This window comes from Dromaius novaehollandiae, chromosome 1 (genome assembly GCF_036370855.1).
Source record: "Dromaius novaehollandiae isolate bDroNov1 chromosome 1, bDroNov1.hap1, whole genome shotgun sequence".
NCBI lineage: Eukaryota > Metazoa > Chordata > Aves > Casuariiformes > Dromaiidae > Dromaius > Dromaius novaehollandiae.
This window is the reverse complement of record NC_088098.1, coordinates 95,102,248-95,123,690: the sequence shown is the minus strand read 5'-3', so window position 1 is coordinate 95,123,690 and position 21,443 is coordinate 95,102,248. Positions and strand designations below refer to the sequence as shown.

Below are 21,443 nucleotides of genomic sequence, written 5' to 3'. Positions count from 1 at the left end.
TACAAAAAAACTCAAACAAACAACAAAATCACAGGATGATAAAGTGACTCTTTCTGTTCCACTTTATAATCACTGCCTCACTCCAGCTGTGGTTTCTTGTTTAGCGACTGGCTATAGATTGGGACTGTACTTCTCCCCAAAAGGGGCACGAGAATACCATAATTTTGTTGCTTTCCTATGTCCTCTATGAACACAAAACCCATACTGCTCGACACATCAGCACATAGCCATGTTAGGAGGAGGCAGGTTATGACAGGGTCACAGTTCGGTGTTGTAGTGGCAGGTCACTAAAGAATGAAGAGGAGTCAAAAAATTGATGTGAAAAACTGTGGACATCATAAAGAAGATCAGGGAGATGCATTGGGACTCCTGGAGGGTCAGTTCAGAAAGGACCTTTTTCCTCTTTCACCACCATTTATTTGAAGGATAAAGGAATACTTCAGTAGCACCTGACTCACATTCACATAGCACCCAATCCTGTAAATTGCTGAGCCCTGTCAGTTCCCATTAATGGGATTTTTCAGGCTTGGGTCCTTTTAACTTACCAGCTCCTCATCAGCTGTGGAAATTCAACTCCTGTGGTTTCATGGAAAGGAAGCTTGGGGAATTATTTGCTGGCAGGATGTTAGCTCTTGACAAGCCTGGCAACAGTAGTTGTTCTGCCTCTGTGTTTATCTTCCAAAAAGGCATGGGATTATGTGGTTAAGGGAGTTTGCAGTGTCATTGCATTACTTTTCCAACCAGCAAATGTAGTATTTAGTGTTCAAAGATTAGTTTCCTTGGGAACTGAGAGCAAAGGATGTAAAAACCAAAAATCATTTTGATAAGCACACGCCACATTATCTTGGTAGTAAAATTTGTGTTGCCTTTTCAGATGGCCTGTGCCTGAATTCCACAAAGTATATGATTCTGGATTGGAACTGGAGAGATCAGAAACTAAGGAGAATGATGGATATCCCTGAGGTATTGTATAAGCACCTGTATGTATTGTATTCTCTGTACTCAGTGCTTTTGATTCAGACAAAATTAGTGCCTAGGTCTTGTCAGTCAGGATTCCTTTCTGTAAAGCAGACTTCAGTGGTCTAGAAACACAAAGGAGTCAACATTTTTCTTGCAAGTCTGTACTCTCAGGACTCAGCACTTGCAGGCATGTGGGGGGTGTTCTTTTTTGTTAAATCACCTTGCAAGTCACAGCTGTGACTTCTGCAACTGTTCTGTGAATCTCTCCTAGGTTCCTGATAGTTGTTCTGCCTGTCCCAGGGATGTGCTCTCAGTAAGAGGACCCTGTGCAAAAGTTTCATCAAAAACCAAGTAAAACCCTTGAAGAGGCTTTTACTGGCCTCTAGCTGAGGGTAAGATAGCTTCCAGTGAGTAAAGCTATAGGCAATTCCCCTTGTTCTGTGAGAGTTAGGGTACAAACCATGTAAAGCCATCTGTCATCTGTAGACTCCTTTCCTGATAGTTCATCCTTCTTTTCAGTTCTGTATTCCAGCTTTCACATTTATTGCTGTCAAGGGGCATATTTAGCATGTGCTGTGTGGCATCAACCTGTATTTAGCCAGCAGAGAGGGAAAGAAGCAGATTCCTCCACCCATCATTGCTAAAAAGCTCCCATTTTCCTGGCCAGTGTTTAACACCTTTAGAGCAGGCCAATACTCAGAATCTCCAGGGGAAGAGAACTTTTTTTGCCTATAGGCATTGAGCTCTTTCACAAGTGAAACAGTCAGTCATTAATGCTGCTCTTCACTTGTCCGTGTATTTGAATGTGCTTTAAATTACAGACCCACATACACAAAGATGCACATTTCTAATAATATTGGATAATGTGCCTTGCCTGCAAAAATACATCGCAGAAACAAAGTAGCAAAAAAGAACAACTTTGCTTATTGAGGCAAGAAGGCTCCCTCTTGTGGTAAATACACAAGGCTTTTTTGTATGGCGCTTGCACTTGCGTGTAAGTGCAGGAGTTTTTTAAAGACCAAAGATTTAGAAGGCACAGAAGCATTAGCACAAGACAGTAGTTCTGAAGTTGCTGATTGTGGTGCAATGAATTTTTGCAAGTCAGATGAAGCAGGTATACACACAGACTATAGGCGATCCACTTCAAAAAGCTGAAAGTTATATTGTTAATACTTGTTTTTGGGCTATTGCAAACCTGAGGTATCCCTTTCAGCTGACTATAGGTAGTATCACAGCATTTCTGCATGCCTGTCTGGGAACACAGTCCAAAAATTGTGACTCCAGCTGCATTTTATTACGGGAAAATGTCTACCTTAACATGAAAAGTACAGAAGTAAATGCTCAGAAGTCAGGCGTAGTTCAAGTTGAAATCAAGTATGTAGGAATGTTACACCTTCATGTATAGTGGTAACCTAAGCAATAGATGTGTATGTATGATTACAGAACAGTGTATATGTGATCACAGAAAAGTCTTCAAACATGCACTGTGGCTCAGATGATACAATATACAGAAATATTTTTGACAACTCAAAGTATGTAAGTGAAGCATCTTGCAGCAATTTGTGCTGCTGCAGGCAGCAGACAGATTTACCAGAAGTCATTTATACAGAATGTAAGTAATAAAAGGTACCCAGAAAATGTTTTAGAGACAAGGCACCATGATGCAGTGGAAACCCATGGGCCATTCTGGCAACATGCACACTTGAAATATGGAATACTGTCTTAGTGAGCAGAGCATCTTACTCTCCTACTTGTATAAAATTTGTCAGATGCATGCTCATTAGTAATCTGCTTTTTGTAAGTAACTTTCCATTTTCTGCACACAATCGTGAAACTACAGCAATAATGGTCACAAATTTCCTCAGAGGATTTATACTGCCAGCAACACAATTTAAAGAATTGGTGGTTAGATGTACTAATTTTTTTGTAACCTGTATTGGCTGTGGAGGGAAAATTCTGCCCTTAAAGTTGGAAATGAGGCATACTGACCCATTTCCAGTGCAAACTTAACTTTGTCAATAATTCCATCTTATTTCTAAGGTGCTGCATGGATACATTTCAGTATAAATAAACCAGTCTGTATAACGAAATAGGTAGAAGGCAAGAACAGCTAGAAGCACGTATACTTTTCTTTTCACTAAAGAGGAAATCTGTAGCCTCATTTTCAAGGTGCAAGGTACTTGCTGTTCCTGTGCTCACTTCATACTCAGTGGAGTATTACACACACAGAGGTATATTCTGATAAATATGTTAATTAAATCCTCCCATATATCACTCCTGTACCCCGTCGTATTCACAGAATAGAGATCACCCTGATCCAGGGCTCTTTTAGTTGCTTCAACATCTCATTAATTAATGCTGTCTTTTTTTTCTATGTCTCTTACTCTATTCATCCCAAACAGTGGAGAGAAGGAAATAAAAACAAAGCTTGTGAAGAAGCAGGAGGAGGGGGGTGAATGAGTTTATCAGACTTCATCTTGGAGAGCTTGAATTCTGCTAAAGTATAAAGATTTAAATAAAAATTGATTGTTTACTTCTAATAAGTCTAAAGGACAGGTTTCCTGCTTTGAAAGCTTCCTGTATAGATGTAGATGACAATACAGAGCTGTTTCAACTCCTAATGTGACTTGTTTGTAAGATTCAAAGGGAGTTTTTCAAACATTTTGCATAACAGATTATATTTTTTCCTTCTGTAACCATTACAAGCACTGAACCTTGACCAGATTTGAAAATACTAAAAGTTTAAGTTTCAGGTTTCATGACCTATCTCAGTAAAAAGGTTTGGAAGAAATGGACTTGTCATAGAAAGAAAACCATTTTTACCTTGATGTAGCACATCTAGTGTGGAGTAGAGACTGGTCAGACTTTCTTACATCATTTATTCCTGTACCAAGGGGAAGTGGGGAAGGGTATAATCCTTAAAGAAAACTTGCCAATAAGGTATTTATAAGTGGGAAACAGGAGCTATAAGAAAGCTTCAAAGTAATGATGATATTAGAGAGGCTTCTTTCCCTGCTAAAATATGTAGCCAAAGTTTATTCTCATATACGTTTGTCTTTTTACTTTAGATGAGCAATAAACTACAGGCATATCTATATTATAATCCAAAGTAGTTTGCATGCAGCTCACGTAGACCTATGTTTTACTTTTGTTCAGGTGTTTCAGACACTAACAACATCATGGCTGTAGTAGTGCAATGCTGCCATTGGACTTACTGATATGGGATGATACTCTGGAAAGTCCCACAAGAATTTTGCAGCCCAAGATGGATCTCTTGCCATGGCCAGCTTTATCAGCTCTGTACCAATTACGTACAGCTTATTTGTAGCTATGTTATATGTGACTATATGAGCTGTAGTTGTACCTTAGGATTGCAGAGCAGTTAGATATTCTACAAAATGGAAACATTGTGGAGTTCAGGACACTGTACAGGAACCTCTCCTTTAATTTTGAATCCCATAATGAAGTGCCTAAGTAAATAAACTAAATAGTGGTGCGTACCCAGAGCATTATCAGTAACCGTTGGTGCTTTGATTGATTTTTTTTTTCTTTTTTCTTTTTTTTTTCCCCTCCAGATAAAGAAAGAAACAATTGACCTGCTGGAGATGAGTATTATAAAGCTGTGCAGAGAGGGATCTGTGAAGCTGGGACTCTTTTAATGGCTTTACCAACAAGAAAGTAGCCTGCAGTTGTAATTTACTATTATCCTGTCTGCAACTGGCAAGTGATCAGTGGGTGATTGAATTAAGCATTTTGACTTTTCAGAGGGCTATGCATGTTGCAAATTTTTATGAGTTTCCTTTCTTTTAATAATAAAAGAGATATTTTGTCTGTAGTTTTAGTATGAAAGACTCTTATTGCACAAGCAACGTGATATTGCAATTAGATCTACATTGCATTCACTTGGTAGATTTACTATTTTGTTTCACTTATAAGACATTTAAGATGAGTGAACATGGGTTCAAAAGTCTTCCCACAGCTCGATTCCCTGATATTTCCTTCTGCTGTCCCAAAGGAGATATTTGCTTCTCTCATGAGAGTGGTAAGCCAGTCCCTGCCAGTTCTTGCCCTAGAGAGTCTTTAACAATGTTGTGTGAATTTATGTTTTTCACCTGTCCTACACTTGGCCAAATGGTAATTTCTGGTATCACATGATAAATTACATTTAAAATATCTGTACATTAAATTGAGACTTTATTTTGGTTAAATTGCGAACAATATTCTGCTATTTGACCATTTATATTAAAAGGAGATGGTCTCTGGGTGATTCTGTTGTCTTTATGGATAGCAGGGAGTGAAAACTTTTTTTTTTTCATAGAAGGCCAGGATGAATATAGGTGGGCAACTCATCAGCATCTTGGGAGGCCATTAATCCAAATCAGTGTTTTTAGAGCTAACTGCCCTCATGTTATAAAGAGCATGCAGCCTTTCTACAAACCTAAACTGCATCTAGATCAATAGCAATGAATGTAATAGGTTTAGAAAATTTGATTTGGTCTTCTAAAGCAATGTAGGTTGGCATTAGAACATTTAGAAGGGAGTCTCTGGGTCACAGCAGTCCTCCCCAGTGGCATCCAGTGCAACTGGAGCAAAGCTTCTTTCATTTTATCCCTTGCTTCTTAGCTGGGCAGCTATGAAAGTGAAGGAAGAAGAAATCATGAATCCAAGATTGCACAAGAATTCCGGTATCTCTACAGATGAATAAGATATAACAAATACTACTGAATTGTGGGGCAGGAAAAAAACATATATTTAAGTCTTTCCGGGAGGTGTGAGCTGGATGCTCTGACTAAAGTTCATAATCAAGTGATTGGCACAAGCTGATCCTGGTGATCCAGGCACAAATGTAAAAAACGAGGAAGAGAGAGGTCTAGTTAATAAGTAATTCCTCGTCATAATGCAGGTTTGAACAAACAGTACAGTTTCCCAACAGAAAGGATAGTACCTCGGCTTAAACGCCCTCCAGCCTGAGTATATTACTTCTTCCTCTCACCAAGAAGAATATGAAAAACAGGAAGAGTCAGGAAGCACAGACGCTTCCTTCCAGGTGTCCGGATAACAGTGCCTTCAAACAGCAGAAGCTGCCAGCTTGGAAGCCCAAGCTCACTATTACAACTGTGCTCTCTAGCTTCTTTGTCACTGGGGTGTTCTGCCTTTCTGCGGGAGTCTGTCTCATACTGTCCACAAACAGCGTCAGAGAGATCCAGGTATGTTCGGGGGGGTTGTTCTTAGTATTCTGCTAAAGAGAAACCGGGCTATGTTTGGGGGAAAAGGTTTGAATTCGTGCTTCTGGATAAAGATGACAGCAATGGCTTCATGTATTGTACACATGTCCAACAGCCAATATACCTGTGAAAACCCTCAGAGATAAGTGGTCACTGATAAAAAGTGGTTAACACTCGTTAATGCCTGAAATACTGTCATTACTTCCTGGGTATCTAAAGAGAAATAAAACAGTCCCTTTGATAGTGTTCAGCACCAAAAGAACATAAATATTTGCTGGGGCAAAATCTTAAAGTGCAGAGAGCAGTGATGTTTAAATGTTGTCTCCTGGAGGTAGCGCTGGTTTTTCCTGTGGTGGTGTTCACAGACGTGTGCTTAGAGCCAGCTCTCAGCCCTACATCCAGGTTGTTGTTCAAGAGGGGCAGGCCATAATTAATGAGGGAAGGCTGATGTGTTTGTCAAGCATTACTTGGTCAGCCAGACCAAGTGGTTGAAGTCTACTCAGCACTCCTTTGCTAAGGAGTAAATGTAATGGTTCTCCAACAATCAAAAGACTCTAAAGCAGCTTTAAACAAGGGGTTAAATTTGTGAATGTGCCAGTCTAAGTGATGAGCCCAAGTCCTGATTCTCTATACCTCTGTTTTTTGGGGGTTTTTTTAATAATACTTTTTGGCAGTCCAGAACCTTTAGAAGAGAACTGCTCTGAGAGTTCTTGAAGCTCAAACACTAATCTTTTCCTATATTCATGTCCTTTAGTACAATATTCTGTGCTTGTTCACTTCTCTGACAGATTAATTATTCAGATAAATGCTCAGATTGTTCAAAACTTCGTGAAAATTCCTCTAATTGGAATAATGAATGCTACTGTTCTGTTGACTTCATGCTAAAGGAAGATATGCTGGTAAGTGGATGTGAGAATCCAGCTCAAATTGCTTAGTACCTCTTGTTACTTACATTGCTGTATGATAAAATACATAAATTCTGCTCTGTGGAGCTCCTGACTGTACTTTTCTTTGTACTTTTTTGGAACACGAAATACTCAAAATTTTACACTTTTGCCTTTACTATTGATTTTGGCACCTCTTAAAAAAGGGCTGCCCAGGGAAATCTCTGAGGATCCAAGAATATCTCCAAGACTAGGGGATGGAGGAAATACTGCTGATCCAGGAGGTGATTTCTCTCTCTCTCTCTGAGTCAGTAGCAAACCCTTGCACTTGGCTTGATGTGAGTTGTTACCGCTCTGCTAAGCTCTCAAATGAGAAGTAAAACTGGAGCTCTGAGCACCTGTCATAAGTAAGCCCCCATAGCGCTTTTGACAGGGGTTATGCTGTTAATCTCTAAGGTCCTTGATACATTTCAAGGCTAGTAATGTCATTCTGCAGTTTCAGCTGCGAAAAGTATCCTTCATTTCCTGTCTACTGGCTAATGTTGGTGATGTTCTTAAAACACTTCATGTTCTGCCAAAGAGATCTTATGCTTGGTACTGCATAAATGATCCCTTAAAATTACAGTGTGATTTAAATTACAAAGTCACTTTAGGGTTCTTCGATATTAAAGAGGCTGTTAAAATATTCTGTGAGTAATCTTTCAGCTAGAGTAATGTTTTAGATGAGAACATTATTTAACTGAATTATGATTTTAGAATAGTTTAATAATCTTCTTTCCAGTTTATATTTGCCTGTCTAGCATTCTCCTTTAAATTATGGGGCTAAACTTTCCCAAGGGTTCAAACAACTTAGGATAGGCAGCCATCTTTTACAAAAAAAATCTGAAGGAATTAAGAGCTAATGGCTGCTTTTTGAAGTTGTTTGGGCACCTTGCTTTTATGGAAAACAGGTGCCTCCATGAAATTATTCGTAATCATTGCAGGATCATGGCCAGTCATTACCATCTTGAGTAAAATAATAATCATGCATTTTAACTTTATGTTTCATTTGGGGATTTGAAGTATGTTTAAATTTGTGCCAAAGCACAAAGACTTTCAGTGGGGTAAAGAATAGATTTTAGCCAGTGTGTCTGGAATGTAGTTATCAACACTCCCTTCCCCTTTCTTTTTTTAGTGAATAATAATAGGATTTCTCCTGTCTGCTTAAACTTACCTAATTAAAAGGATTTGTCCTTGAATTCTAGGGTGATGTTTTTATGTACTATGGCCTGCAAAACTTTTATCAGAACCACCGTCGATATGTGATATCGAGAAGTGATGCCCAATTGTTGGGTCGAGATGTAGATGTAAGTTTTCTTCTTTATATTATGAGATCATCAGTATTTTCATCAGGTGGGTCTTTGACTATATGGATGACTCCAGGAAGTAATAAGAAGGTACAGATTTTCAGTGTTTGGTCTCTGCTTTTCTGGTTGTAAGGGCCCATTTGTAATAAGTTAATAAGAGAGGAATAAATAAAATAAAAGATGTCAGTCCAATGTTGCAGGTCTCTAACCTGCACCTTTTAGGGATGGTGATTAAAAAAACCTCGCTTTCAAATACAATTACAGAAAGCTTTTCCTTCTAGTGTTTTCAGTCTTCTTACATAGCAATTTTATTCTTTTGAGATGTGGTTTTATTTGGGTTAGGGAATTAAATTATTTTAAATCTTTCATTTTGCCATCTGGCTTTGGAAGTAGATGAGGAAAAGGTATAAAGTGAAATAGGTGATCCTGTACATTCCAAAATATGCAAGTTAGGGGTTTGAAGAGGAGGCAGAGGCAGCATGCCTGCATGAAGAAATTGGAGACTGCAGTCTTTGCATTAACTCTGGGTTTTAGTTACAAATCTGTAATGTATTTTCTTTAGCTAAAAAGTAGCTTTTGTTAAAATATATATGGTCCATGCACTGTCCTGTCAGTTGATAGAGTTGGCCCATCATAATCTGTTGTTTTTATAAAATGCTTCTTTTAGCTCTCAGGACATGTTCCTCACACAGCTGCTTCTCCAGGTGTCCAGCCAGCTTGTTCATTTGCATTCAGGTGCAATGGCTTTTGGCTTTTGTGTCAATCAGATAAACAGCTTTTCAGAATTATTTGGAAATGTTGTTTGTGCCCTTAAATGTGAAGATTTATAGCTTCTCAGAAATTGGGATAGTAGAGAGGTGATAAATTTGAGATGAGCCTTTTGTTTTCCTTCTGCACGTTCATATGTCAAGATTTCCCCACACAGAATTGAAATAATGTGGCTAATTGCATCTCCTGTGCTCCATCACTGAAGCAGTCTGTATCAAAATTTAAAGAAAAATAAGATGTTCTAGGGTAAGTTGGGGCTGCAATGGAACACATTAAATTGTAGCTATGTTGCCAGAGCAGGTCCCAAAAAGAGTGCTTGTGGTCTAGAGTTTGCAAGTCTGCAGCAGAATTTGGTGAAGACCTTAAGTTAACTTACTGTACCTGCTATATACTATGGAAGATATTCCTCAACTACAGACTCGTTCGTTTGGATGTATCTCTAGTGTGACCAAAAGGTACTGGAGACGTTTAATTATTCAATGGCTTTTCAGAAGAGGAAATGAGAGGAAAACTTTAACACCAGTAGATCAAAACTAAACCCCACAGGTTCTGTGCCTAATTGTTCTGTGACCTTGAATGCAGATTCAGAAGAGCTACTGTGCGCCTTTCACGACTTATCAAAACGGAACACCAATGGCTCCATGCGGTGCCATTGCCAACAGCATATTCAATGGTAATTATCTTTCACATCTGGCTTATTGATTTCCACTTGAAATTATGCTGCTACCCCAAGTCACCAAAGTCCTGATAATGCAGGATTTCTCTCCTCTCACCTAGGATTTTGTCTGGCAGTGCTTCTAAAGTGGATATTGGGCTCTGCTCCTTATTGTTCAGCAGCTTGTCTCTCATTTTGAAACTGAGGAAGATTTTTCATTTACTAAGGCATTCCTCAGTGTGACTGTACTACAGGACTGAGGAATTGAGTGCCCTGGTGAAACAGGGATGATGATGTACACAACAGACTTAGTGTACTTTGATGCTAAAAAATACACTCTTGTAAAGTGATGGAAGAGCCCAGATTCTGCCTCCCCACAGTGGAGTGCTTAGAAGGAGCTGACATGTTCCTGAAATCGGTTTGAACCTTTGGATCTATACACAATTTTATTTTGTTTTTTGAATGCTGAAAGCCCATACGTAATCTTACTTGAATTGATTTGATCCTGGGTTTGATCCTGTTTATAGTAACCCAGCGGGCATAATCTGCCTAGGAATACATTTAGGTTGAAACCTAGGAAAGGGCTTCTAGTCATGAATGCAGGAAGGTTTCAGAATGGATTTCTTTGGGAGCAAAGGGGCCCCAAAAAAATTTTAGAGATTTTTCTCCACAACCCCACCATTTTTCTTCCTCCTCTTTTCACACGAGCCACACAGCAGTTCTTGGCAATGCAGCAGCTGTTTCTCAAGCAGCTGTTCCACCTGCACCAGAGGGGTTGTGAGGGACAGCAGTGCACAGTAACTTCTAGATCCACTTGATTTTTGTCTGTCTCTTCTGTCCTCACCTGCTCCACTGCAAGCTTAATTATTGGACTAGGCTGTAGGGCTCAAACCTAGGCCAGCTGAGGTACTGGCACACAGTCCATAATGTCCTGGAGCCATGGCTATAGGAACGTTATTCTCCTGTGGAGAACTAGGGATAGTAAAATTTTAAAATGCAGAAGGTAAATCCTCCAGTGCCTGCCTTTGCGTCAGTCCTTAAGGTGCACAGCATGAGGAAATGTTCTGCTCGGTGGTGATGTGGGTGAAGAGTGGCGAATTCCCCTTCCAGTTACTCATTACTGTCTCTCTCTTCTGGGAGATGGTACTTCCCATTCCCTTACGACTGCTCAACTGCCTGTGTAATTGCTCTCTAATCTAAAATGAGGAAGCCCACCAAATTCCTGCTACGGAGAAGGTTTTTAATGTGAGGTAGCAGGTAAGCAAGCAGTCAGACAAGCAGCTGAACAGGCAAAGCTCAGGAATTGGTGACTCTAAGTAATAAGCCAGTAACAAACAGTGGGGCAGGGAATAATCATTCACCCAGGAGACTGCATCTGACAGTATGTTTTCAGAAGTGTTTGGTAGTGTTCATGCAGTTGAGTTGTGTTCTCAGTGTTTCTTAAAATCCAGCTTGTCTCCATCTGCATCATCTAATTCCCCTACCAGTCATCTCAGTGGCTGCCTAGATATTTACATAGATGCTAACGAGACCTAAAATTTTTTTCTTCCTTTGTGTTAAACTAATTAATCTGAGTAAGAAAATATCATAGGAAAAACAAATACCTTTGCCCAGAGAAACAGGATGACAGGGGTCAGCACAATTTTAACTAAGTGTTTTTTGATTAAAAGAATATTTGTGGCCAAGCTGATAGACAGGGCCTCATTAGCATAAAACTAAAGCAAAATTTTCTCCCAAGGGTTGTGGATTCCCTTGACTGTGCTTTCACCTCTCCCCTACTGCCTCAACACATGTGTTGTATAGCAAAACAACCAGTTCAGGACAACTGTCAAACAAAATCTAGGGAAAGCTAAGTAGCAGAACAACTGCTGTAACTAGCATTCTCCCTCTAGCTCCAAAAGTAAATCGCAAAGAAGATAGTCACGGAGGAGTTGAGGGACAAAAGATATTTGCACATATTTTTACACAGGGATTCAATAGAATTTATTGGTAGGAGTATGTTCAGTCTTTAAAAATGTAAAAGTCCTAAGGCTCAGGAAGGTTAATTCTTCTTCCTGTGGAGTATACAAGATTTCTTTTCTGTTCACTTGAAAGGTGCTTCAGTGTGTCAGTTTTCATTAGTCATGTTGGCCATTAGAATGATTGTAAACATCTGTCTTTTACTCATACGGATTGCCTCTCATATTCCCTGCAGATACTATTGATCTTTTTTACAACCTTAACTCATCTGTTATTCAAGTCCCACTGCTGAAGACTGGAAACAGTTGGTGGACAGATAAAAATGTGAAATTTCGCAATCCAAAATCATACAATCTTTCTTCTGCATTTGCAGGTAAGTACGGTTCTACTGGCGTTCCTTATTTTTCTGTGGCTTCTCCTCACCAGCCCCAATGTATGGAGATCTCCCATGCTGAGATGGAAACCACTCCTGGGAGAAATACCTGGTAGAAGAAGCTGCCTTTGAGGGTGACTGACAGCAGAAGCCAGATTTACCAAAAATCTGTCTTTCTCTTTCCACTGACCATAGAAGCTGAGAGAGAGTGGTTTCAGAAGGCTGAAGTTATTAGCCTTTGTCAATACCCTTCTGTATTATTTCTTAAAACAGTATAGTCTGTCCGGGGAAGGTAAGGATGTATCTGTCTTTAGTCTTTCTGTTGAAAACATCTATCAAGGAGAATTGCATATCACTTCTTTCCTTCTTCTTGTCTTTGCAGGTTCTTAGGCAGCTGTGAGCCAAGCAAGACTGCCATCTTCAGTAGTTCTTTCAAACAGTCATTCGCTAGGGCTATTTTCGTGTTAGGGTTAATCTGTATTGAAGTGGAGCTAAAAACTCTGTAATCTGGATTAGGGCATTGCTATGCTAGATGCTATATGAAAGAAACTTCTTTCTGCCTCAGAGTTAATTATCTAAGTAGTTCATGTAGCATATTCTAAATATCATAGAATACGCTTTTTGACTGCAAAAAGGTAATATGCAGAATTTATTTCATAATCTTTGGGTGCCTTTCTGGTTGTACAGGAGTGAATTAATGTATAGAAACTGAAGCTAAACTCCTCCCTATAGGGAGTATGTTCCTTGCTGAGGAGCTAGAATGAACAGTACTTTCTTTTGTTTGTGCAAGTCACTTTGTTTTTCCTCGACTTGAGGTTTCTAATGCGTACTGACCCATCAGGTATTGTTAAACTGTGTTCATTCGTGTCGGAGGTGACACGAGGTGTTCCTCCTTTCTTTCTTCCTCCCCAGGGACAGCAAGACCTCCTTACTGGCAGAAACCGGTATATATGTTAGATGAGGAAGATGAAGGGAACAACGGTTATATCAATGATGACTTCCTTATTTGGATGCGAGTGTCAGCCTTTTCTACATTCAGAAATCTTTACCGTCGTGTCAGCCGCACAAACCAGTTTGCTGATGGCCTCCCAGCAGGAAATTACACTTTTCATATTTCCTATAGTATCCTTTCATATTGTCCAAGATACTCGTTAACTATTAGATGGTTACACATTAGGTGGAAGCGGGTTCGTGTAATAAAATGGCAAAAAATCCCAAACCAAGCAAAATATCCCAAACTAAATCACCATGAAAAAAAACTAGTTTTGAGGGTGACAAGACAGTATAAGTGGATTTCCTTTAGCCTGCACAGATGTTAAGATGTATTACTCAAAATGGCAGCACATGGCTTTGGATTTGACTTCTGAGATGGTTACCTTTGGCCAGAGGCAGTAGCATGTTTGACCATGGCAGTAGCAGGTTTTACACAAAAGGTGGGAAATTGAAGAGATGGTTCAAGATGTTGTTTTATCTGAAATATTTAATATTGGTCTAATCACAAGGGTGTCTACATCCTTACTGTGAAGCAAGAGGTGCAGAGGAGTGTCTGCCACTGAGCTGTGTGGGATGTCTGCGTCAGCAGAGCCCTCTGGCAGATTTGAGCCGTGTGCTGACAGGAATTTTTCTCACGGTGAAACTGCACTCTCATGCTGAACAGCGTGAACATTGTTGACTAAAGCAGTTGTTTGGTGAACAAGTGTTATGCCAAGATGACTATAAATTTGTCCTTGTTCTCAGCCAATATAGCTATGGTATTAATATATTGTAGCATCGCTGTATTCTGAAGGTTTCCACATGGAGAGATAACAGGTAAAAACATTCTGGATAGACAGGGTATGAGAGAAAGAGGAGCATTTTTTATAAAGTTCCCAAAAGGCTTATTTTCTAATGAGCTTTGTTTACTGCTTGAAAATATTATGAGACATGTCAAATTAGTGCAGTAGCAGTTGCATATGATATGAATCTGAAAGAACTGCAGTATTTCCAGAATCACAATGAGGTTGTATGTAAAGTATCTGCATTTCTTTCCACCAGCTGCTGCTGGGTTTTTCGGACTAAGAATAATAGAGAGGTCACAGATCAGTTAAAGGCACTTTACAGCAAATGCAGATCTCTTGCTCCTTTATGCCTTGGAAAGGATTTTGAGCACTCGTCACTACATCTTTTCCTGCTGGAAATAAACTTTGTTAGTGAAACTTTAACAACCTTCTATCAGATTTCCCTGTTAGCAAATTTAAGGGGAAGAAGCATGTGATTCTTTCAACTGTGGTATGGAGCGGAGGAAGTAACCCATTCCTGGGAATTGCCTACACAGTTTGTGGCACGGCAGCAACCCTGACAGGTTTTGTTATAATTGCCATCCACTTACAGCTCAGAAAAAAGAAAACATTCATCCAGAAATAAGAAAATTCCCTCGCTTTCTGAACAAAAGCAAAGGTGTGCTGTGAATGAAGAACAGTCAACACAGTCCTTCCTTTCTTTCCCCTGTGCTCTGGATCCGCTTCACTAATGGGTGTGGTGAACATAAGTGAACTGAGGGGCAGTGCTCTTCCGTCATCCCAAGCCAACAGTTGTCTGGAGCTATGTTCTTATTAACATATATGTGCTCCTAAATGTATGTTTCCTAGGAAACTTGTAGTGAGATGAGCTTCAAACAACAGATAGCTTCATGATTTGGAATTTCCAGAGCAAATAAATTATATGGTACTAAAGTTTGGCCAGTAGTCAGGGTCCTTATTCATTTCTTACTTAGCCCTTAATTCACACAATGTTTCTATTGACTTAAATGGGAGTTTTGGACTGGTAAAAAAAAAAAAAGTGAGGTCTTGATCCAAAAAAAAAAAGGCTTGAGCAGGTAGAATTTACTGCTGAACTCTGTTCATGTGCATGGGCTGAATGGCTTGGCTCAGGTTTTATATAAAGATCAGCTATCCTGACAAAGCAACTATTTTATTTGCATGTTGGTGAGGCATATTCATCATGATTTGATACTTGATTTATGATTGAATACAGGGCATTTTTTAGGCATTTGGAGTGTGTTTAAACCCTCTGTGTTGATTTTATCTAGGTCCTGAGACTTACTTGCAGAGTTGGAGGGCATCAGAATGCTGATTTACACTTCAGTAATTACATTTTAATAGAAAGCTTAAATTTTAGATCACCAGCTGTTTCAGTGGTATACATTTTAGTAGAAATGTCTAGTTAATGTAACTGTAAGCCCACAATCCCTCTCCCTTCTACCCTTCCTATCCACACAAAAGTTCACATGAACTCTTGTGTGACATAAAGCATCTGTTCTCCTTTCAAGCTCCACTTGACTCATTGTCAATAGAAAACATAAAGCATCAGAAAATCCATAAAATTCATTTTTTAAAAAAATAAACACTGCAGCTGGTGTATAGACTGTTACCACTTTCATGTTTATTATATTCTTAAACTCAATTTTAAACATTTAGAAGCTATTTCTAATCTTTCATGAAATATAGGAATAGTGCTGAAGGATCTGGGTCAAGTATACCATGGTACATGTGATTTTTAATGTAATTTTTCAATTGCAAAACTGCAAACAAAATAAAACAGTTTAAATGAATTTCTTTGATTGATATTCTGCATGTCTTAAAACACCCCAAAATACTAAAACAAGAAACCACCGATGTTAATTAAGTTACCTAATACCCTCTAAAATAAGCATCAGCCCCTTAGAGCAAAGGAAGGGAATGAAAGACTAGGGAGATTGAGTGACACTGTCAGGACCATCCAAGTCTGCTTTTAAAACTTTCTCAGACACTTAAGAGTTTATGGCCTTTGGCAGATGGCCTCTGGTGAATTTGCTTGCAGCAATATAAGATACTATTTCCTTTAATGTCTGCTTCGTAATTGTGCTACGAACAGCAGAAGTGGTGCCACTCAGGTTCACATCCTGGCCCATTACATATAGACTTGCTCCATCAGTGGTTTATGCTGATCTACTGGGCTAAGGCATATGTCACATTCTGCTTTTCCTGGTTGGGACCAGTCATCTCCATCAGAAAGCTGGAGAATTGGGGTTCCAGTATTTCAAACCATTGCATCTACATTTGTCAGGGGCTGTGTGAGAATCCTGCCCCTCACTGGATTTGACAAGACAGGGCAGGAAGCAGTACATTTAGCGATGCTTAAGCTCATTAGTCTAAATGACTTTTGACAATGAGACATGCTCCTAAAACTTTTAAGTGCTTTTGAAAATTTAATGCCATGCAGACCTCTGGAGAGCCCTGATGGGAGTTGCTGCCAAAGCTGAACTCAAGATTTCTGGCTCCAAAAAGAGAACAGGATGACCGACAGGAACTGATATATCATCTGGGTGTTTAAGTCACAGTACATTTGTCACTGATTTAATTTCTTCATGAAGTATCTGGTAAAAAAGTTAGGTAAAAGGAGACTAGCTAATGAGGTATGTATTTCAGTGAGTCAGTGTCTACCAGAAAAAGCATATTTAGAAAACACACTCAGCCTCTCAACCAGTTCTTAAAATATATCTGTTCTCTCCCCGAGGTTTGTGCAAGAACCCTGACTTTTCTCTTGAAGTTTATGAAGTCTTCAAACCTATAAGGGGGAAAACGTATCTTTGAACTAATCTTCCTCTTGTTATTATTCCAGAAGTTGTCCAAGTCTTGGCTTATAAAACCAAAAGCCCATTTTCATCTTACCACAGCTTTAATCACATCTTCCATCCTGCTTGTACTCTCTGAATAGTCTCTGTGGAAGCTGCTACTGGAACTCAGGAGGTTACTGTTGTTAACTCTGAACAGCTCAGCTGCAGCTTTCTTGTCATTTTGGATTGTGCTGCCTAGTCCAGAACAATGGGAACACCAGTTTTGATAAAATAGTTGCAGTAGATGTGTTTGGAAAGAATACGCCTTGCTCAAAAGCATGGAAAATAAAGTTTTAACAACCTCCTTACACTGTGTTTTGTGCCAGTGCTACAGCTAGCCTGTTGGTGTGCCCCTTATCCCACAACATGCATGAAGGTGCCCTCTTTAAGATAGTTTTATAGATGTAAATCTCAGCACCCACATTGGGGGATACTCCACTACCTGTATAAAATAAGTTTATGGGAATTGTTTTGTGCTCCTTCTGCTTCTTTCCCTCTTGTGCAGGGGCTGAAACAGAAGCGAGGAGCCCGGCTGATGTGCTGGCCTAACAGAAAGACAATAAAAGCCATTGTTAATTCATTCTCATTGTGGCGTGTTTCAGGGAATTATCCCCTAGCATTATAAGGGATATGTATGTATGTATGTATCAGCAGGAAGCATAATTCCAGCCAAAAATATGGTATGGTTTTGAATCAACTTCTTCTGGCTGTCAGGAGATCATTAAGTCAAATCCGATCAGGGAAAGCATACACAGATTTGGAGAGCAGTGTGAAGGAACCAGAAATGTTGCACTCTTTCTGAGGTACAAATTACTGCTATAATACCTGGAGCGTCATGACCATGCTGTGCCTTTGGTAGAGATCTGCTTTTACCTTGCACATTTGCTTTTAAGAGTTAGGACTGTGTGTCTTGATTAAAGGAAAAAAAGTGCCTTGGTAAAATTTTTCAAAACTGAATTTCAGTCAGTTTAACTATCAAGCATATTTTCAGCAATAGTAAGTGGATGTTTTTCTATCAACTTATGTAGGCTTGTTGATTCAATACAAAGATGTCCTGGTTTAACATTGCTGAATGAAATTAAGAGCAGTATCTCATAAGTAAAAGTCAGCAGCATCACTGTGAGTGCTCCATCACTAAGCCATAAAAGACTTATTGCCATTATTTGTAATATTTTGGCACATCAAAATTATTAAATAGTTTGTGTTTGAATCCTTTTCCTACAGATGCCAGCATTCCAGAAAATAACATAATGCTCAAAAAAAAAAAAAAATTATTTTGCTTGCAAATGAAATACTGCCTTTGTAACTGCTGCTTAAAACCTTATCTTGCATCACTGCCGTATATCCAGCCCCTTGTGAGTTGATGGAACTATGCCTATTTCTTACACATTCAAAACAAGAAAGATGCATGCTGGAAGTGGGCTTTAAGTTTGATGGACCCAAGTTAATATCGTAGATGCTTAAGTAGTACAGAGTGTGCTTTTTTCTTTTCCCCAGCTTTTCCTAAAGTACATAAATAAAGGAGGGCATTATTCATTGTAGAATTTTTGTTTTGGGGGAGGGTATTTTAAATAATTGGAAGACTGGACAAAGGACTCACATCAATAGGTATAATCTAAATTCATATGAGGTAAATTTATACTAAAACAGGTGAGCTATAAATGGGATATAAGTTTCTGTGCTGTTTTTAGTCAATATGTTGTAACGTGTATTTGTAATTTTGAGGATGACAGTTACATATGGCAGCAGTTTATCTTCTGAAGTTCTGTAGTTCAGTTTTAACAGTGGCAAAAATATCTGGAGGTGAAAAGATCCCACTGTTATAAAAATGTTATACTTAGTTTAAATCTTCTTTTTAAATTACAGGGCAGTAAAGGGAGCTGCATTTAATGTCGAAAACTGTTGTACTACTTCTGATTCCCAGCTCCCTTTAGGATTGAATTTCATTAATGGGATATATACATGTATCTATATATAGATACATAAAACTGAAGCAGGAATTACAGGATATTTCAATAGCAGTTCAGTTACAGTATTTTGCCAAGTCGTTTTCAGGCTTTTTAATTTCATGCAGATACTTAAAATATCTGTCTGCCTTGGTTAGTTTTTCTGTTCTAAACATAGACATTTGCTTAACTCATTTGATCCAAAAATAAAAGGATAAGTGATTAGAATGAAACAGATTAGAATGATAACAGACCTATCGGATCTGGAAAAATTAATTACATGCTGTATCTATTTTATATAAACAGCTGTGTTGCAGGATTTTATTAGTAATAGTATGTGGATACGGTGTCACATATTTTAATGCAGTGATGCATTACAATGTAAAGTTCTTTTCTTTCCTCTGAGAAACCAAACTAATACCAGTGGAAAGTTGAGGATAGCAGTTCAGGAAAGGGAGGGCTTGGAAAGTTTTGATAATGCAAAGAGAGACTATATATCAATTTGGCTTTAAGTTTAGATCTAAAGTAAGAGAAAGCAGTTCCTTGTCAGGTGATAAGAAGGTGCCATCTTCCTTGGTTGGGGCAGTATGGTGTGAGTCAGAAATGACTTGAGAAAAAAACGAGTCTAACAAGGAGGAAAAATGGTGCAAGGGGCAAAGTACTTTATCTGGTCTTGGATATGGAGGCAAGGAAATTTGGCCGAGATGCAATACTATGACACCATATCCTGAAATGTGATCTGGAAAGCCCATGTGACTCTGGGAAGCAGCCAGGTTAAGAAAAAATTTTCTATATTGTCAATGGAAAGTGGAGGCTCCTTGAACTACAGCCTGTAGGTTTTGAACTGAGGTGTTTTATCTTATTTTTTTCCTACAATTTCAAGAACAATTTTGGTGTGAGCTGGGAGTGCTCTGGGCAGCTGCTTTTGCTTTGGTGGCTTGTTGTTTGAAGAGGAGGGATTGTTGAGCAGTTTTTGTTTTCTCCGTGGCCTGCTTTCTTCCTAGGCTGTGGGAGTCCAGGCAGAGGAAGAGTGGGGTTTGTTTGGCTTTTCTTTACATTCACAGGTGCAGGAGGAAAGTTTTCCCCCCTTCCCCATACAGCCATCTAGGAGGGGAAAAGGACAACTGTGCTGACTCTGGTCCAGTGGAGGTTAGAGGCAGTATTTAAATGATATCAAATGGTAGTTGCCTTGTGGGTTGTACACCAGTTGGGAATCACCAGAAAGCTAAAGATGTCAAATAGCCTTTCCTTTTTCTGGCTCCTATTAGATGTAGCAGATGGAGTCTGTACAACCTCTGGTGATCTCTCATGGTGGGATCTGCAGGAGGGGATTTCAGGTAGCTCTTTCTCCACTGCTGGTAGGTGAAAGAAACTATGCAACTGTGGCGTGCTTGTATAAAACAGTCCCCTTACCCCGTTTTTTGACACAGTATATGTATTTCTCTGTGTAAAAAGTGAATGCCACTGCAGGGAGAGCAGAGGCTGTGGACAGAAGGAGTATGGTGGGGGGGGAGCTGGTGTGGCTAGAATATAGGTGTTTCGGTCCCATTGGACAAGGAAGAGCTAAGATGCAGCAAGCTGTTTTAGAAAGAAAAGTTACAAGGAGCTATGAGATGGCTAAGCCATGGAAAAAATGTTAATACAGTGGTGAAAGGTGGACTGCGAAACTGTTAAAGCAGTGGTGGTTCTTGGAGAGTTGCCACTGAGTCCAAGAAGCTGGGAAAGTTGCTGGTGGTGAATAAACAGTGAAGAGAATGCAAGCGTTCATGCTGGATCAAGCCGCCGCGTCTTCTATGTGAAACTCACCTTTCAGTGGGCTATCTCTTTTCAGAGCATTAGAAATGGTGCTCCTTATGCCTCTTCAGTCCCTCCAAAAGTTAAAACTGCAACGAGCAGCTGTTCCTAATCTATACTGCTCCCAGGGTTTTCTGAGAGAAATAGCAGGAGCTGTGCTTGGGCACTTTGAACTCCTGGCCCTGGGAGAGAGGGGGGGGTCTGGCGTGTTGGTTTGTGGAACTCTTGCCTCAGGCTTTGGATGTACAGGGATTTTATCGATAATGTTTAACTTCTTTTCCTCAGAAGGGAGGAAAGAGCTCATGGGCAGTCTGGTAGGTGACCAAGGTATCTGAAAGTCGTTGAGTCTAGGGATGGTAGCTGGTTGGGCTTCTCAATTAAACTTCAGCAGCCATGAAGTTAGCATGAACGTCTGTCTCCTTCAGCAGCTGCAGGGTCTGGGGGAAGTATGTTTCATTTTGGAAACACCTTGCTTACTCTTTCTGGGATTATCTCTTTCCTTGCAGAAACGGTAGTTCACAAGAAGTTTTGAGATTGTTAGATCCTGATCAAAATCCTATTTAAAGGGGGCAAAATTACCCACACCCTGGAAAGCTTGTATTTTGGCTGGCTCTAATGTAAATGCCTGTCTAGCTTCTGAGTAGTATGTACTAGGTTGAGAAAAGTACATCATGACAAACATACAGCATGTATCAAATCCAGATGAAAAATGGCTGTTATGTGTTATATTCCTGCTCAACTGTAGCCATTGCATTTTTGCATAAAAGTGCCTAAAGTGATGCCTTCTTTTATAGCTAAAATTATCCCCTTCAAACTAGAACGATTAAAAAAAAAAAAGTGAAAAATTAGGTTTTCTACTGTCAGACCCAGCTTTCCAAAGTTATTTGCCTTTTTCACCTG

The 21,443-nt window shown here is 39.4% G+C and overlaps 2 protein-coding genes across 9 annotated transcripts in view; both read left to right on the top strand.

Moving 5' to 3' along the window:
• The window catches only part of CMSS1 (cms1 ribosomal small subunit homolog), a 247,515-nt gene extending 242,720 nt beyond the window's left edge, over positions 1-4,795 (top strand). For all 8 annotated transcript variants that reach the window (XM_026112439.2, XM_064521017.1, XM_064521007.1 and 5 more), the window contains 2 exons: positions 875-963; positions 4,536-4,795. In XM_026112439.2, the coding sequence (XP_025968224.1) occupies positions 875-963; positions 4,536-4,619 (173 nt within the window). In that variant the 3' untranslated portion in view covers positions 4,620-4,795. The remainder of the gene's footprint in view (positions 1-874; positions 964-4,535) is intronic.
• Positions 4,796-4,930: 135 nt separating this feature from the next.
• On the top strand, positions 4,931-14,689 carry LOC112990574 (cell cycle control protein 50C-like). Its single transcript, XM_026112438.2, has 7 exons — positions 4,931-6,167; positions 6,974-7,084; positions 8,314-8,415; positions 9,766-9,856; positions 12,033-12,170; positions 13,083-13,292; positions 14,386-14,689. Exons 1-7 carry the CDS (start codon positions 5,964-5,966, stop codon positions 14,571-14,573), a joined length of 1,044 nt encoding a protein of 347 aa, XP_025968223.1. The 5' UTR covers positions 4,931-5,963; the 3' UTR covers positions 14,574-14,689.
• Positions 14,690-21,443: the final 6,754 nt, after the last annotated feature.

What these genes read in the sequence shown, in the direction of transcription:
- LOC112990574 (XM_026112438.2), top strand. Translation starts at nt 5,964, where the DNA reads ATGAAAAACAGGAAGAGTCAGGAAGCACAGACGCTTCCTTCCAGGTGT. An exon ending in TGCTAAAGGAAGATATGCTG is followed by an intron (nt 7,085 to 8,313) that starts GTAAGTGGATGT and finishes CTTGAATTCTAG; the next exon opens with GGTGATGTTTTTATGTACTA. An exon ending in TCTTTCTTCTGCATTTGCAG is followed by an intron (nt 12,171 to 13,082) that starts GTAAGTACGGTT and finishes CTTCCTCCCCAG; the next exon opens with GGACAGCAAGACCTCCTTAC.